Source organism: Furipterus horrens, unplaced genomic scaffold (assembly GCF_987537825.1).
Source record: "Furipterus horrens unplaced genomic scaffold, mFurHor1.1.pri manual_scaffold_15, whole genome shotgun sequence".
Classification (NCBI taxonomy): Eukaryota; Metazoa; Chordata; class Mammalia; order Chiroptera; family Furipteridae; genus Furipterus; species Furipterus horrens.
The window spans coordinates 655,866-670,336 of NW_028327185.1; the positions used below are offsets into that span (position 1 = coordinate 655,866).

A 14,471-nucleotide genomic window follows, 5' to 3' on the forward strand; every position below is an offset into this window, starting at 1 on the left:
GCCGGGCCCAGACCCAGTCCCCTGCTCAGCGCAGCTCGCCCTGAGCTTGCAGTGGGAGGTCACGACAGTCCCACCCCCTGAAACGCCTGGAAGGACAGAGGGCTGCGGGGACTCAAGGCGGAGACACCCCGCGGGTCTTCCAGATTAAGAGCTGCTGGAGGAAGAGGCCCTTCACCCTTGGCTGTAGGGTAAACGATTTTGGAGTTACGGGGTTTCTCCTTTCAGCGCTGGCTTCTTCCTGGGATCACCAGCGGCCTCGCCCCATCGCCCCCTCCTGCTCTGGTGGGGGTGCTGCTCCGCCTGGTTCCTCCTCACAGCAGACACGGGAGAACCTGCTCAGCTGTAGAGAGGAGACCTGACTACCCACCCCCCTGTTTCCTAAAACGCTTTCATTATGAATGTAACATGGCTCAGAATGTAACACGTCGTGGACATTTAAAATAATGGCTGGAAATCTTCCAGAATTGATGACAAGCATGTGTTCATCAAGATTTCAGAATACAAGATCAATACATAAAAAACAATTGAATTTCTTAGTAACAGACAATAAAATTTGAAAAATAGCATTCTCAAAAATAAATACCTAGGTTTAAATCTAACAAAACATTATATACAGGATCTTCATGCTAAAAAAGATGAAACACTAATAGAACTTAATCCCAGTAAGAATCCCAGTAGGCTTTTTTGTAGACAGCAACAAGCTCCTTGTAAATTTTATAGGGACAGGCAAAGGAACTGGAAGAGCCCCAATTGTGAGAGAGCTGAACACAGCTGGAGGACTCAGGAGGCCCACCTTCAAACATACTGTAAAGCTACAGGGTGGTGCTGCTACAGGCAGACGCCCAGATCAGGGGAACAGAGAACCCAGAAGCAGACCCACAAAAGAGACCCACACAACTAACTTCTGACAAAGCACAAAAAATACTTGCAAATCACGTGTGACAAAGGACTGGTATCCACATATATAAAGGAACTCTCAAAACCAAAGAAGAATCAAAACATAGGTGAAAGGTCTGAGCAAACAGTGTATCAAAAAGATATGGAGATGGCAAATACAACGAACAGCTGCTGCACACCACTGGTCACGAGAAACACAACCACAAGAACATGTGAGAAACAAGAACAAAATTGGGTACCTAGTGCTGGTCAGGATGCAAACAGACTAAGTATTTGAGCAGTTTCTTCTAAATTAAATATATACCTACCTTATGGCCCAGCAATCCTAGGGATTTACCAAGATAATGAAAAATGTTTGCACACAAATCAGCAAGAGAAATGTTTATAGCAGTTTTATTCAGTCGCCCAAAATGAAAACATCCTGTAGCCTTCAGCGGGTGGGCGCCCATGTTCAGTAACGAAGAGGGACAGACTCCTGATGCGCATGTCACAGACGAAGCCCGACGCACTCGCTGAATGCAAGGGACCAGGCCCGAGCCTGTGTCGTGTGACATGACACTCTTGAAAAGATAAAACCAGAAACAGAAGCCTATGCATCACTGCAATGGTGGAGAGAGGGGAGGGGGAAGCGTGACAACATTTGGGGGTGGCTCACACTATGGTGACGGTGACCCATCTGCACACACTTGTCAACCTCCAGAGACGTGCACACTACAAAGCGCGATTCTACCAGACGTTTCTTACAAACCCACCGGGAGGCAGAAAGGTGGACGGACGCACAGCAGCCAGGGACGCGCCTGTGTTACATGTGTGCCACCCGGCCACGCTGTGGGTGGGGAGGAGCAGCCTCAACAGCTGTAGGACGTGTGGACGAACCGAAAGCGACACCAGACTCTCGGCGGCAAATGTGTGGCATGGAGCATGCGTGGTTCGGTGGCTCTGCAACGACCTTCCATGTGACTGAGACTGAACAAACAGGCCAACTGCTGTAGCTAATGGGAGTCGGGTTTCTTGCTGTCACAGCGAGCGAGAGCCAGCCAGCATGGACGGACGCTGCGGTGCTGGGCGGGACGGGCCCAGGGGCCCAGGGGCCCAGGAGAAACGGCGAGCACGTGTAGGGCCTGGTCCGGCACACAGCCCCGGCCTCCTCCGCCCAAAGGCCCCAGCAGCACAGCAGAGCACACACAGCGGCTCCCACTCTCACTGGTGTCTCTACACACAGGCACCAGGCTCCCCCGAGAACACGAGACACAGTGACAGCAAAGACTCAGCTTTCCCAAAAGCAACGTAGAAAGGGCCTACGGGCCAACCTGAAAGAGCGTCCGACGCCCAGGCTGGACCACCTGGGCAGCTGAAATACAATAAATACCCACGAGTCTATACCGATATCAGTAAGTAACTGAACGAACAAATGGTTCTGGCTGATACACGTGAAAGGCATGGAACAAGCAGAAAACCACACGTCAAGTCAGTGGGCAAAAATTAGGCCGTAAATGTGGTATTTGCATAGTTTCCAAGTATTTCCCCCCAGATATGAACTTAAAAGGGGAGAAATGCTAATTCCACAGCAGAAAGGCCAGCGGACAGCACCGAGTCCAGGGGTCAGGTCGACGGCTCCCCCTCCCCAGACAGGATGCAGAGAAGGGCCACCTTCCCTGTCACGCGTTACTTCATGAGGATACATCAGACAAACCCAAACCGAGGGTTTATCTAAAGGGACAGATCACCATTCTTCAGGAGTCCCAAGGTCACAAGCGAGGAAAGACAGGATGGAGGGCGCCAAGGAGCCATGACACTGGGGTCACGAATTAGACCCCGAGACAGAAAAGGAAGGACGTGAGGGAACGCGTGAGAGTCACACAAACGCTGCAGGTCTGTGACTGTAACCAGCGTGCGTGTCTTCGTGATGAGCGCTGTTTTGTGGTGGGTCAGACGCTGGCTTACGGTGAAGCCGGGGAGAGGTGTGACTGAAACTGCCCTTGCAACTGCTCTGTAATCAAAAATAGGAAGAAATACATGGAAACGCTAAGCCCCGAGTTCAGGGCAACAGTTCACGCTCGTGGGGAGGAGGGTGAGTGACATCGTGGAGCTTTGACGGCACCCCGTGGGGCTGGCACGTGGGCACTCCCGTACCCCACATGCAGGCCTGAAATCGTGTGTACTTCTCGGAAAAGCTTCAGACCTGAAACTGGAGAGGCACCTGCCTACCAAGTATTTCCCCCCAGATATGAACTTAAAAGGGGAGAAATGCTAATCCCACAGCAGAAAGGCCAGCGTCCAGGGGTCAGGTCGACGGCTCCCCCTCCCCGGACAGGATGCAGAGAAGGGCCACCCTCCCCGTCACGCGTTACTTCATGAGGACACGCAACCTTCCATGGACCCGGCTTCGCCTGAAGTGTCTGAGGATAAAACGCACAGTCTGCAAGTCATCTTAGAAGGAGGAGCAAGTGCCAGGAGTTTTATTGTCTGACGAGCGGAACAGAACCCGGCAGGAGCCCAGAGCCCGCGGGGGGCGGACGCACTGCTGTCTGCCCCGCGGTCCTCGTCTTCTCAGCACTTCGTGTTTTCTTTAAAGATACCGGCACCCACTTGGGTCACAGATGCAATCACGGGTGAATAAATACGTGGATTTTCTTTTAAAACCCCCACCCCCACGCTCCTTTAAAATAGAAAAAAGTGCTAAACGTCTCTTTGTGGCCTATTTGGCGGCAGCTGTCCCACCTCTGGTTCTGAAGTCTGCAGCCTGCTGTTCTGGGCGCCGCTGAAACTCCGGCTCTCTGGCTGACAGAGGGGCCCTACTGGTACTGCCGGTAGTCTCCGAACGGCGAGGGAGGCAGCGGGGCTGCAGGTAACTGCGAGGGGTCTTCGGCAAACTGAGGACCTGCAGATAAGAGGAGAGAACTTTATAAACCACTTTAACGTTATAAGACTAAGAACAGACCTCTGCAGAAGCAGAGCAACCAACGCAGTGAAGTGCTGTGTCCGTGGGCGCTGTGACCTGCCCCTCCTCGTCACCCTGCACCGCTCCCGCGAGAGCCCCTTCGCCTCGGTGCGGGAGGGGCGGCCCTCGTGCGCCACAGCGAGTAGCTCTGATGTGCTCGGAATAAATCAGAGTGGCCAGTGTAACCGAGTCTGAACTCCAACGTGGCGGCTGGGGACAGCACAAGAGTGAGGGGCCGGGCCCCCCACATCTCACTGGCTTCCGACCAGCAGCGCGCCTGGAACTCGCCCAAAGACACGGCCCCTCTGGCTGGGCACCTGGGGGACCCAATCAAACAGGGAGGTACCCCCAACTGTACATCGAATCTTTTCCAAGCTCCAAAAACAATCTTGGCATCCCTCAGTATTCTGTACACGGCCTTCCCCAGAGGCTGAGCCAAAGGTTCACGGCTATACTCCTGCTTCCTCCAACGTCCAGAACATTCTCACTGAGTCCACCACGTGGTCTGCAGCTGCAGGGAACTGCGCGAGGGAGGAGCTGAGCATCTATTCCGTGACAACGCAAGGGTCGCTCAGCACATGACTTAGCGTTCTCCTGATACCCCAGGGACAATTACCACCGGAAACCCTTTCCCTAAGAACCCAGAGCAACCCTCCCCAACAGGGGTTACCTCCCACCCCCCTCAGAGCCAGGGGCACAGTGGAAGGATCTCCTCCATCCATTAACAGGTTGCTCTGTCTTCCCACCAGGAAGCACATCCACATTCTCCAACCCTGGGTCCCCGGCCCCCAGAGCCGTGGCGGGCCACACACGGACAGTGGCCGGTTCTTGACTGACAGCCCTTCTTGCTGTAACGCCTTCAGGGGCCCATCTTCACGAGCCTCGGAAGTGAGCAGTGGCTGCTCAGAGCGCCCCAGGCCAGCGCGTGGCGCAGACCGCACGCCAGAGGCAGCGAGAAGGCAGACTCACCGTTGGGAAACTGTGCCGAGGCGAATCTCGTCAGCAGGATGCCAGCCCCCTCGATCAGGGCCAGGAGAATACCGCCCATCGCGGCCGACCCGACCATGGCCACCGGTCCGTCTGGCACAGGAGGGCAGAGAGGCCACGTTAACAGAATCCAGTTTCACATGAAGTGGAGCCAAGGGAGAAGGTGCCCGCTGCCTGCGACCCACCCCCTCCCCAGCCCCCTTTCTCACTGGCTGAGTCTGGGGTCAACAACAGAGGCCTCTAGGTCACCTGCAGCTCCCCGCCCGCCGTCTACACCAAGCAGGTCTATTGGGCAGCCGCCCTGCCTGTTCCAGGGCCGTCGGGCGCCCTCCCGTGGTGATGGCTGAGCTGAGGGACTGTGACCAGGGCCCCCCACCCATGGGCCTAGAGCTCTGACTGCCTGGCTCATCACGAAACTGTAGGCCTCAGCGAGTGAGCCCGGGGAGTCCTGGACTGCCCCGTCCCTGAGACCCAGAGGGTGGCGAACAGGAAGTTCGCAAAGTGCCCAGCGGGCCTGGAACCCGAGGGCTCTTAACCACCGCGACACAGCAGAGCACCCGTGCTCACTCTCAAGCACCCCAATAGGTCCTCCTACTTCCCCCCAAATCACTACATATATCCACGCTGCACCCACGTCAGCAACGCTCGTTTCATGTGTCCCAGGGCTCAGGAAGCTAAGACAGAGGAGGGTCCCAGCGAGCACTCACTTCTGGCGGCCAGCACAGCTCCCGTGAGGGCCCCGCTGGTGATGGAGTTCCAGGGGTCCTCCTTCCCGCGCACCTGGACCAGGCTGCAGTCGATCATGGAGAACAGGCCTCCCCAGACCGCAAAGCTACCTATTTAAAAAGAAAAACAAAAAAACCCAAAGTTTAGCTTTTCATCTCACACCTAAAATGTTATAAAAGATAAGTTTAAGTAACACTCACTATGTTCTCAAAGCTCTCACACTCCAAACAGACACATGCAAACACAGCTGGAAGAAGCCCTGCACAGAGGTTGGAAGACTCGCCTTGTTAACAAAGCTCACGTTGTATCCCATCATCTGAAAAAGTCGAAGCCTAAACAAGCCGGCGGAGCCGGAGAGTCGGGCAGCCCCTGCTTCCCGAGCGGCAAACACAGCCGCTCCCTGCTCCCGCTCTGGTGGCTCTGCCGCCTGCACTGGTCCTGTTCGTCCCCGAGCGCCGCTGAGCTCCCGCTCTGCGAGGCACCGACGGGCGCACCAGAGGCCCGGCTCTTCTGGAGCACATCGCTGTGCCAGGAGTAAGCCCGCACTTGCCCGTGTGGCACGTGAGCTGCGCAGTGAGGACAATGGAGCACCGCAGGGACAGAAGCCACCGTTCCTTTCTACCTTTTATTCCTCAAGCACGAAACTAAAGCAACCCCGTCTCAGGTCACTTGCTCCTAAAAGAAACTCTTCCTGAACGCAGTGACAACGTATAAAACTGCAGCACACACCCGTCAAAGTACACATAAAACCTAGAGACGCCGCAAGATTTTCACTGGCGCGTGTCCCTGGGTGACATAACGGGGAGATGTGATGCCTCTGGGCGTCTCTCTCCCAAATTTTCTGCAGTGAACACGCAGGGCCTGCACCACGGGAAGGGCTGTTCTACTCAGCAGGTGAAAGAAGGAAGAAAACCTGCACCAAGGAGCCCCGCCACGCCCTCCGCCAGCCTCTGAACTTCCCAGCGGTGCTGTCAATGGCGCAGGAGGCTGGGTCCCACCAACCATCCACACCAGGTCACAGCAGCACCCCTTCCGATTCTCACACTGTCTGCGGAACCGGGGGACACCTGCTGAAGTACAGCCTAAGCCCCCCATTTCAGGTCCAACACTGGCTACCACACACCACATACAGGGAGACTAGCTCGTCCTTCTCATTCAGCCATCTGTATCCTACAGGACGGTGCCTGGGGACACGGGAGTCCCTTCAGCAACCACTCCAACAAGACTCTCCCACCCCTGAGAACAGCGGCTGCAGTCAGCAATGCTTATGGACGAACGTGGAGACTCAAGTTCAGGCAGGGTGAGGAGTGTCCACAGGAGGACAGCTGGGCAGGAAGCATTGGCACATCCACGTGGGAACAGGTCTGGCGTGGGGGCCGCTGCAGGAAGTGGGGAGTCATAGGCAAGGGGAGGAGACGGCAATGCACCCTGCCCAGCTTGTGGTGTTCAACGCGTTACAATGCGCAGAGATGCGGGACCAAGCCTGCGTCTGCGAGGTGGTCGGCGTGCGCTCTGACACAGGCATGGTCACTCTGTGCTCCAGCGCACAGAGGCCTGGGGACAGAAGCGCCACAGAAATGACACACTCAGCCCTAAACCCCTCTCCACCAAGAGCAGCCAGGGCTCCCAGAGATACGGCTGGCTGTGTGGCGAGCATGGGGCCCTGCAGGAGGGGCCTGGGCCATCCCGCTCCAAAAGGCGAGGAAGTGCTTGAAGAAGAATGGGGGACGCACCCCAGGCCCTCTTCGGATACACAGGAAGAGCATCTGGAGCACAAAAGGAAACCGTCGGCGTCCGTACCTCCCAACTGCGGAGCCCGGGTTTTGATGGCTGTCAGGCTCCCTCGCAGTCTGTGGTTCACGCCCTACAAAAGAGCAACATGCATATGTCACAAGCACGTTTCCAGCCCCAGATGGGGCCATCTGTGACATCCACAAACCTGGGCTTCACACGAGATAAAGACCCCCACTCACCACTGGAGAATTGCGAAAGCCTTTGATTGCTTGAAAGACACCACCCCCGATGGTGCCCATGGTGAAGGCCCCGCCACAGTCATCCACGATCCGCCAGGGGCTGCGAGCACGGGGGAGAGAGAGACCTTATTTCTCATTCCTGAACCATAACACCTTTGCTAACACAGTGAGGGATGCAGCAGGTCCCAACGCGGGGCCCCTGTGACCAGCACACACGTGGCCCAGAACCTGCAGGTCACAACAAAGGACTCTGAGCTCAGCCACAGGCGTCCAGCCCTGAGTCTCGAGGCGGGAAGGAATGGCCCAGGCACGGACACCACACTGCAGGCGCGCTGCTTAGTGCTTGACAATCAGTGGGTGCGCTGAGTCGGTACCCGTGCAAAAGCGCACCAGCAAGTCTGGGGAGTTCCAGTACCATCAAGGATGTTCCCTACTCTGCTGGGAACAAGGTAAGCTTTTCGGGTGCAGGAAAATTTAAAGCTGAATGAATGAAGATTTAAAGAATAAAGATTCAGTGGGGGCAAAGAAAGACAAATCTTTTAAATTTTTTAAAGTCTGAAATTCTTTCAGGGTTTATTAAATTCAAGTCGACACTCAGAACTTTGGTTCCCATGAGATCCACTGAGCACCCGGGCACACGCTAACATCAGCGCGCAAACAAACCGCGCTTCCACACGGAGCCCTCACCCTGCGAGACACCGGACCCGAGCACACGCGCCAGCAGACCGGTGCTGCTATTTCAGGACCCTGGTGTCTACAAACGTCTGAACACTGCCAGTCACCTCCACTTCACTGTAAGGGCACGATTTTTCTTTCCTCTAGTGTCAGGGTCGAAGGCCATGAGCAAAGGGCAACCGACCTGCTCAGGTAAACTTGTGAATGCGATGTGTCCGTGCTCCTGGGGAACTTGAGTCATTTCTGATTTTGACAGATAGGAAAACCTTGCAGTCAAAACGGCATATCCCCCCCAAGCACCAGGCAGCTCAGGCCTCCCCCACAGCGACGGGCTCAGGCAGCAGATACCTGCCTGCCAGCCCCCCACCCCCATGTCAGCGGGATGCTGTGGGCCTAGGAGCACAGTCTGCAAAGCCCAAGCTGGTTAGGGGCCCCGCCCAGGACCTGCTGACCAGAGCCTACAAGTGTCCTGATTTCACTGTAGGAGTTTGAAAAACAGTGCAATTTCCTTGAAATTGTGGCGACATGAATAGACAGTGAAGAGAAAAGTCAGAATGACAGGGGCTCCCTCGGAGTGGTGGGCCAGGAACCTGAAATGACCTTCTCCTGTGCTGGGGCTGAAACCCACGAGCATCAAAGCCCAGGGAGGAGCAGCAGCTCGATCAGAGTGCAGGAGCACCGATTCCCAGGGCGAGACAGCAGCTCCTGCCAGGGAACCAGGTGACGGACCACGGAGAAGGCGGAAGCCAGACTCAGCCAGAAAGAGCCAGGCAAGCGCAGCTCACAGGGAACCGGCCACAGTAACGAGCACAGGCCACCGTTCATGAGGCTTCCGTGCCTCGGAATGCACATACAACCTGTGATTCTCAAGAAAGCCAGCTTACTTTCCCCTAGAACACCTAACCTTCTAATGCTGCAGGACTATGTCTGTCTCGTCTGCATTTTACAGAGAAACAAGGGCTCAGAGACTAAGTAACCTGCTCAAGGAGTAACTAGAGAACCAGACTTAAACATAAAAGGTAGTGCTGCAAAGCCCCCAAATTCTTTCCACTGTATTGTATAGACTAAGGATTATTTCTTAAAATGACAAAAGACCGTATTTAGGATGCTTAAGCCCTAACGTAACAAGGACTGGAGGTAAGGACTGTCAACGGCCTTGAGGACCCCAGGTGAGCTCCGCCCCCAGGACCGCAGGCCGCGCCCGGGGAGGGAAGCGGGCGGTGGCGGGGAACCCGGCTTCCTCCGGGCCTGGATGGAGAACGCTCCTACCGAACGGGGCGGCCCCGCACACGAACGCAGTTCTGACTGCCCCGCGGCCGACCTTACCCTGCTGCTTCAAAACGTGCCCAAGAGCCTGCAAAGGAGCCACCTCATCATTCTCGTGATGTCTTTTTTGTACTTACTGGGGTGACATCGGTTAATAAAATCATCCAGCTTTCAGGCACAGCATCTGTATACTGCATGTGGGTTCGCCATCCTGGGTCAGGTCTCCGACTACGCCCCTCCCCCTCCTCTACCCGCCCGCCCCGCCCCCTCTGGCCATCCTCAGGCTGCTGTCGTGTCCGTGAGGTTTCTGTCTGTTTCCTGCTTAGTCGGTTCACTCTCTTCACCCAACGCCCCTCTTCCCTGACAGCCGTCTGGTCTACGCGTCTGTTCCTGTAACACCTCTAACTCAAGCTGGACGAGTCCTTCTCCGGCCAACCCGTCATGCCGCGTCGTCTAACAGCCACTGGTGAGAGCAGCCGCCTATCTGAGCACAGTCCAGGCCCCGCCGGACCGCCTCAGGAGGACACTCTGAAGAGCTGGGAGGCACTGACACACGGACCCTGTACCCCATTCCGGGCGGGGGGGCAAAAGCACTACCGCTGGCACTTTCACAACCTGAAGACACCTTGGTTCCTGCCGGGTGAGTCACCCCAAGAACAAGATCGGAGGTGTCGCCTCTAAGCCCAGAACCCTTCACGTCGGGCCGTCCGAGGCTGCCGACAGCGAGCCTGCCCGCGTGCCCGAGTTCCTCAGGGGCCTGAGGGCTCCGCAAATGCCCCGCGAACGAGCGAACCGGTCCTCCTGGCCACGTCTGCCTCCGTGTCCCCCAGAATGCCGAGCACGACAACGAGGCTCCCGCCTACGGCAGCGCATCCAGACCCTTCGGGGAAAATTGATGGCGGCTCATTGGAGACGCTCTGCCCTGCGGACGCGCATCACGACACGAACGCCGCGGGAAGGGCGCCCCGCGAGGCCTGGCTTCCGTTCCTCCACTCGGGCAGCGGGGGCAACGATGACTCGCACAAGGCGGGCGGGGCCCCGGGTGGGGGCAGATCCGACGCTGCTTCAAGCCCATGCCTGGAGCTCTCACCGTCCACCGCAAGGTCACGGGGGGCTGGGTGCGGGCTGCCCGCGCTGGGGAGCCGTCGGGCCGCGGCAGCCCGCGCCGCCCACGGTCACCGTGCCCGCCTGGACGACCTGGGAGCCTGGGCACCGAGGACAGCGAGGGCAGACGGGCAGCAGCAAGGCGAGGACGCCGCTCTACTCACCAGGGCTCCCGAGCGTACTCCTCCATCTTGATTCCAGCGCGCGAGAGACGCCGGGAGATCGGGGCGGGGCCTGACCCGGAGGCGGAAGTAACCGAAGAAGAGGGCATTGAGGTCTGTGGAGTGGCTCGCCGCTTCCGCCCACAGCCAATGGCCGCCCGGTAGCGTGAGGCTGGCCCCGCCCCGGTCCTCTGGGGGGCGGGCCCGACAGCGGGCTGGAGCTGCGGGCGGCGAGGGTTCCGGTCCCGTCACGGAGGCGCGGTGCCCCGAGGGGCGTCTGGTGCCCTCCTGCGGGGGCCCCAAACTCCCCAGATGCGGTCCCCTCCCTTAGTAGTTTGGACGATGAGCTAACGTCGCCCAGTTCGACATGACAGACGCTCTCAGCGACCACACGCGGCGCTTGGGTTCCGGTGCCTGGAACGTCGCATGGGTCCCACAGGCGCGGGCGAGGCGCGGGGCCCAGTTCGGGGCGCTCGACGGGAGGGGCAGCGACCGCAGCCTCCCTCCAGTGTCCGCAGAGGGTGTCAGCCGCTGCAGTCCGGGCCGCACTTAGTAAACGGTCTAAACACGTCCAGGGTCACCCGGAGTCCGGGTGCGACCGCTGACCCCCGACTTCCCTGGCCCGCGGTCGGGGGTTGTGTGAACCCCACCGCGCAGTCCGCAGGGAAGTCGCTGGAGAACAGGAAGTGACGCAAGAAACTTCGCGAAGCGGAGACAATCTGGGTGACGTCATCGGGAGCCCCCCCCCCCCCCACGCCGTCCCTCTGCATCAGTGTCGCCTTAGAGGAAGGTGCCGGATCACCCACCCAAGTGACTGAGAGGACCGGGAACCCTTCTTCCCACCCCGACACCCCGCCCAACCGCGGAGGAAGGGGCGCAGGCGTCTTGGACTCTGCCCCTCCAGACGTGCTTCTCCCGCGCTGGGGGTCTCTGGACCCCCCGCAGGCCCTGGGCGCCCCGGGAGCTGCCCTCCCAGCAGGGCACGGGCTGTGACGGGGGCGCCAACCCCCGAGTCCCGCCTGGCCCGCTCACCGGAAACCCCTGTGTCTGCTCCGTTGGCTGGGTGGGGGCCCAGGCCGGGGCGGGGTGAGAGGCAGTCTCCCCACTTCTGCCCTCCTCGCGCCTCTCGCCAGCCTTTCAGGACGTCGTCCGTGGCCCGTGCTCCGTCCGCCGGCCTCGAACGCCAGCAGCTCCGTCCGGGAGCGTTCCGCCTCCCCTCCCAAGAAGGGGGCCCGTGGGGTTACACCCCAAGAGCACTCAGGGCGCCTGTGCTGGGCTCCATGCTCCGTGTGTGCTGCCTGTTTGTGTGCTCAGTGACCCCACACCCCTGGGCAGCAGGTTCTCCTCCCTCTCGCTGCGGACCTGGGCTGTCCTCCCCGTCCGTTCCCGAATATGCACAGGGAGGCCGGGCCAGGCGCTGCAGGTCACACACCTCGGATCTGAGTCCACATCACCTGACTCCAGGGCCCCGGCCTTCTCCGCCACCCTGTGTCCCTGACATCGGTCCTCTCCTGGGGGCGCAGCCCCGCTGAGAACCACCCGAAGCACTAGTTCCACGGTTCCAGCCCCCCCGCCGCATGGAGCGTGGGGTCTGTTCTTCCCCTCGTCTCCCCAACCCTCTAGTGCAGCAGTGCTGGTGTCTCTGGTGAACAGGCCAGGCCAGCACCCCGTGAACCCCGAGAGGATCTTGTTTCAGATGAAAGTGGAGTCTGAGCCGGGCTGGCCTCGGCCCCTCCTGGCAGGGGCTTGGGAAGCCGTACTCCGGGCTCTGGGCCCCTGCACCGTCCAGCCTACTGTGATGCCTCCAGAGGGGAGACGCTGGGAGTCTGAGCCACGGAGGGAGCCCCGGGGCCTGAGGGGGCCAAGGCTTCAGACGGGCACGGGTCAGACGGGCCCGCTGCTCGGCGCTGTGGGTCTGAGGCCACGGGGACGCGGGGTTAGGTGCAGAAACGTTTGGTTGGGAGGCCTGAGTCCTTCCCCTCGGGTCTGGGCGCTGTGGTTGCTGTCGAGCGCGTCCCTCGAGCGGAGACGACCAAGACTGAAAGAGAACGGAAACCAGGTGGTGCAGGGGCTGCAGCGGGTATTTGGGAAGAGTCAGGCCCTGACTGCTCTTCGAGAGGAGTGAACGTTTTTGGCAAAAAGCCTGAGAAAGACGAGGCCTTGGGGGCTGGAAAGAGCTGTTCTCAGCTGAGATGGGACTAGAGGTTGGCTCAGTGGCTCCAGAGCCGGGGGTCCAGAAGGTGACGCCTGCTCTGGAAGCTCTTCTGGGCCGCAGTGAGCCTGAGGAGGGGCAAGAGTAGGGGTGAGGGGTGCGGTGGGATGGGGGATTCAGGGGCCCCCTCCACAGCAGGCGAGCTCCCCACAGAACTCATGTGTCTCCCATTGGGCTCTTGCCAATTGCTTCTACCCCTTCTGCTTGACTCGGACTTTTAGTATAATTACCTTTTCCCCATTGGATGATACACTTAAAAGACAATAACCACATCATCATTATTGCTGTACCTCTCTCCCCATCATGCGTGGCAGGGCGCTGTGTACCCATGGCAACACCTGTGTCAGTGCCTCATGAGTGAGGGAGAGCCAGGTAAGGCCCAGGTGCGTGCGCGTGCGCTGAGGGCGGTCGCTGCTGAAGGGCAGAAGGGAAAAGGCGGGAGGGCAGGTGGGGCAGGGAGGAGAGGAGCCAGGACGAGAGGGGACAGGGACAGAATAAATTCTGATAATTCCTGGGTGTTTGCCCACACCAGGTATGACAACTAAGCGTTTTGTGGGAATGTTCAAATTTAACGTTCAAACAAGTGTACAAGGAGAGTTCACCTGCTGTTCATACTTTACAGCCAGAGAAGTTGCCGGGCCCAGAGTCAGGTGGCCGGTATGCGGCAAAAGAGGCCCCGACATGGGCCAATTGCCTGGAGAGCCCACGCTTCTGTTTTTCATTGTGTTAAGAGTGGTGTGTGAGGTTGTACACGCTTCAGGTGCGCAACAGTACAATTCGATGCTTGTCTGCACTGCACGGCGTTCACCACCCACCGTCACGCGTGGATCCCATCACCCACTCGCCCTCCCCACAGCTGCCTCCGCCTGTTCTGAGTCCGCGCATCAGCTGGTTCGGTTTCAGGTTCCACGCGTGCGACCACACAGGCTGGTCTCTGGGAGAACCGCCCCGCTCTCCAGCCTCCCCCGTGGTTTCCGCACAGCCACATGCAGGCTCTCAGGTTTTGATGACTTATTTGAAGTTATCGGTGGGTTAAGTGTCTCCCCTCTTTGCACGGAAGCACCGAGAAGGCAGGGCCACATGCCCTTCTGTCGTTGGTTGTAGCGCTGGCTCCCCGAGCAGGGCTGACCCGCGTCGCTCATGTTCCCTGACTCATAGACGCACTGCCTATGACCCAGGATGCGCGAGGCCCTCCTTCCGCCCCACCTCCCAGGCCCCCTGCCTCACCTCTGCGTGGCTGGCCCACGTGCCATCGCCTGACCCTCCTCAGCCTTCCCCTGATGCTGGACTGTGGGCATGCAGTGCGGGGCCAAGTGTTGTCCTGGGCGACCCCTGAACTCGGCAAGTACTGATCAAGTGACTGCTTCTGGCTCGGGATGGAAGGACGCCAGGAAAGATCGAAGCACCTACCCCAATGGGTTACGCCAGGGCTTCTCGAGGAGATTTGGTGGCAGGAGGGAGGGGCAGGAGATTGAGTGTCTTGTGACTGCACGGCAGTGTGATGGGCGAGCCGTGGACGGCCCTCTTAG

General features: G+C 58.7%; 2 protein-coding genes across 2 annotated transcripts in view; one reads left to right on the forward strand and one right to left on the reverse strand.

Moving 5' to 3' along the window:
* TNNT2 (troponin T2, cardiac type) overlaps positions 1-14,471 on the forward strand; it is a 323,809-nt gene that overhangs the window by 25,116 nt on the left and 284,222 nt on the right. The window lies entirely within an intron of this gene.
* Positions 3,329-10,818, reverse strand: TIMM17A (translocase of inner mitochondrial membrane 17A). The gene is made up of 6 exons (XM_090263200.1): positions 10,734-10,818; positions 7,525-7,624; positions 7,352-7,415; positions 5,533-5,661; positions 4,808-4,918; positions 3,329-3,778 (listed from the first exon to the last, which is right to left on the reverse strand). Exons 1-6 carry the CDS (start codon positions 10,757-10,759, stop codon positions 3,693-3,695), a joined length of 516 nt encoding a protein of 171 aa, XP_090119326.1. The 5' UTR covers positions 10,760-10,818; the 3' UTR covers positions 3,329-3,692.

Coding starts and splice junctions, on each gene's coding strand:
- TIMM17A (XM_090263200.1), bottom strand. CDS start 10,759: ATGGAGGAGTACGCTCGGGAGCCCTG. Junction 5,662..7,351: donor CCGGGCTCCGCAGTTGGGAG/GTACGGACGCCG, acceptor CTTTTTAAATAG/GTAGCTTTGCGGTCTGGGGA. Junction 4,919..5,532: donor AGCTGTGCTGGCCGCCAGAA/GTGAGTGCTCGC, acceptor CTCCTGTGCCAG/ACGGACCGGTGGCCATGGTC.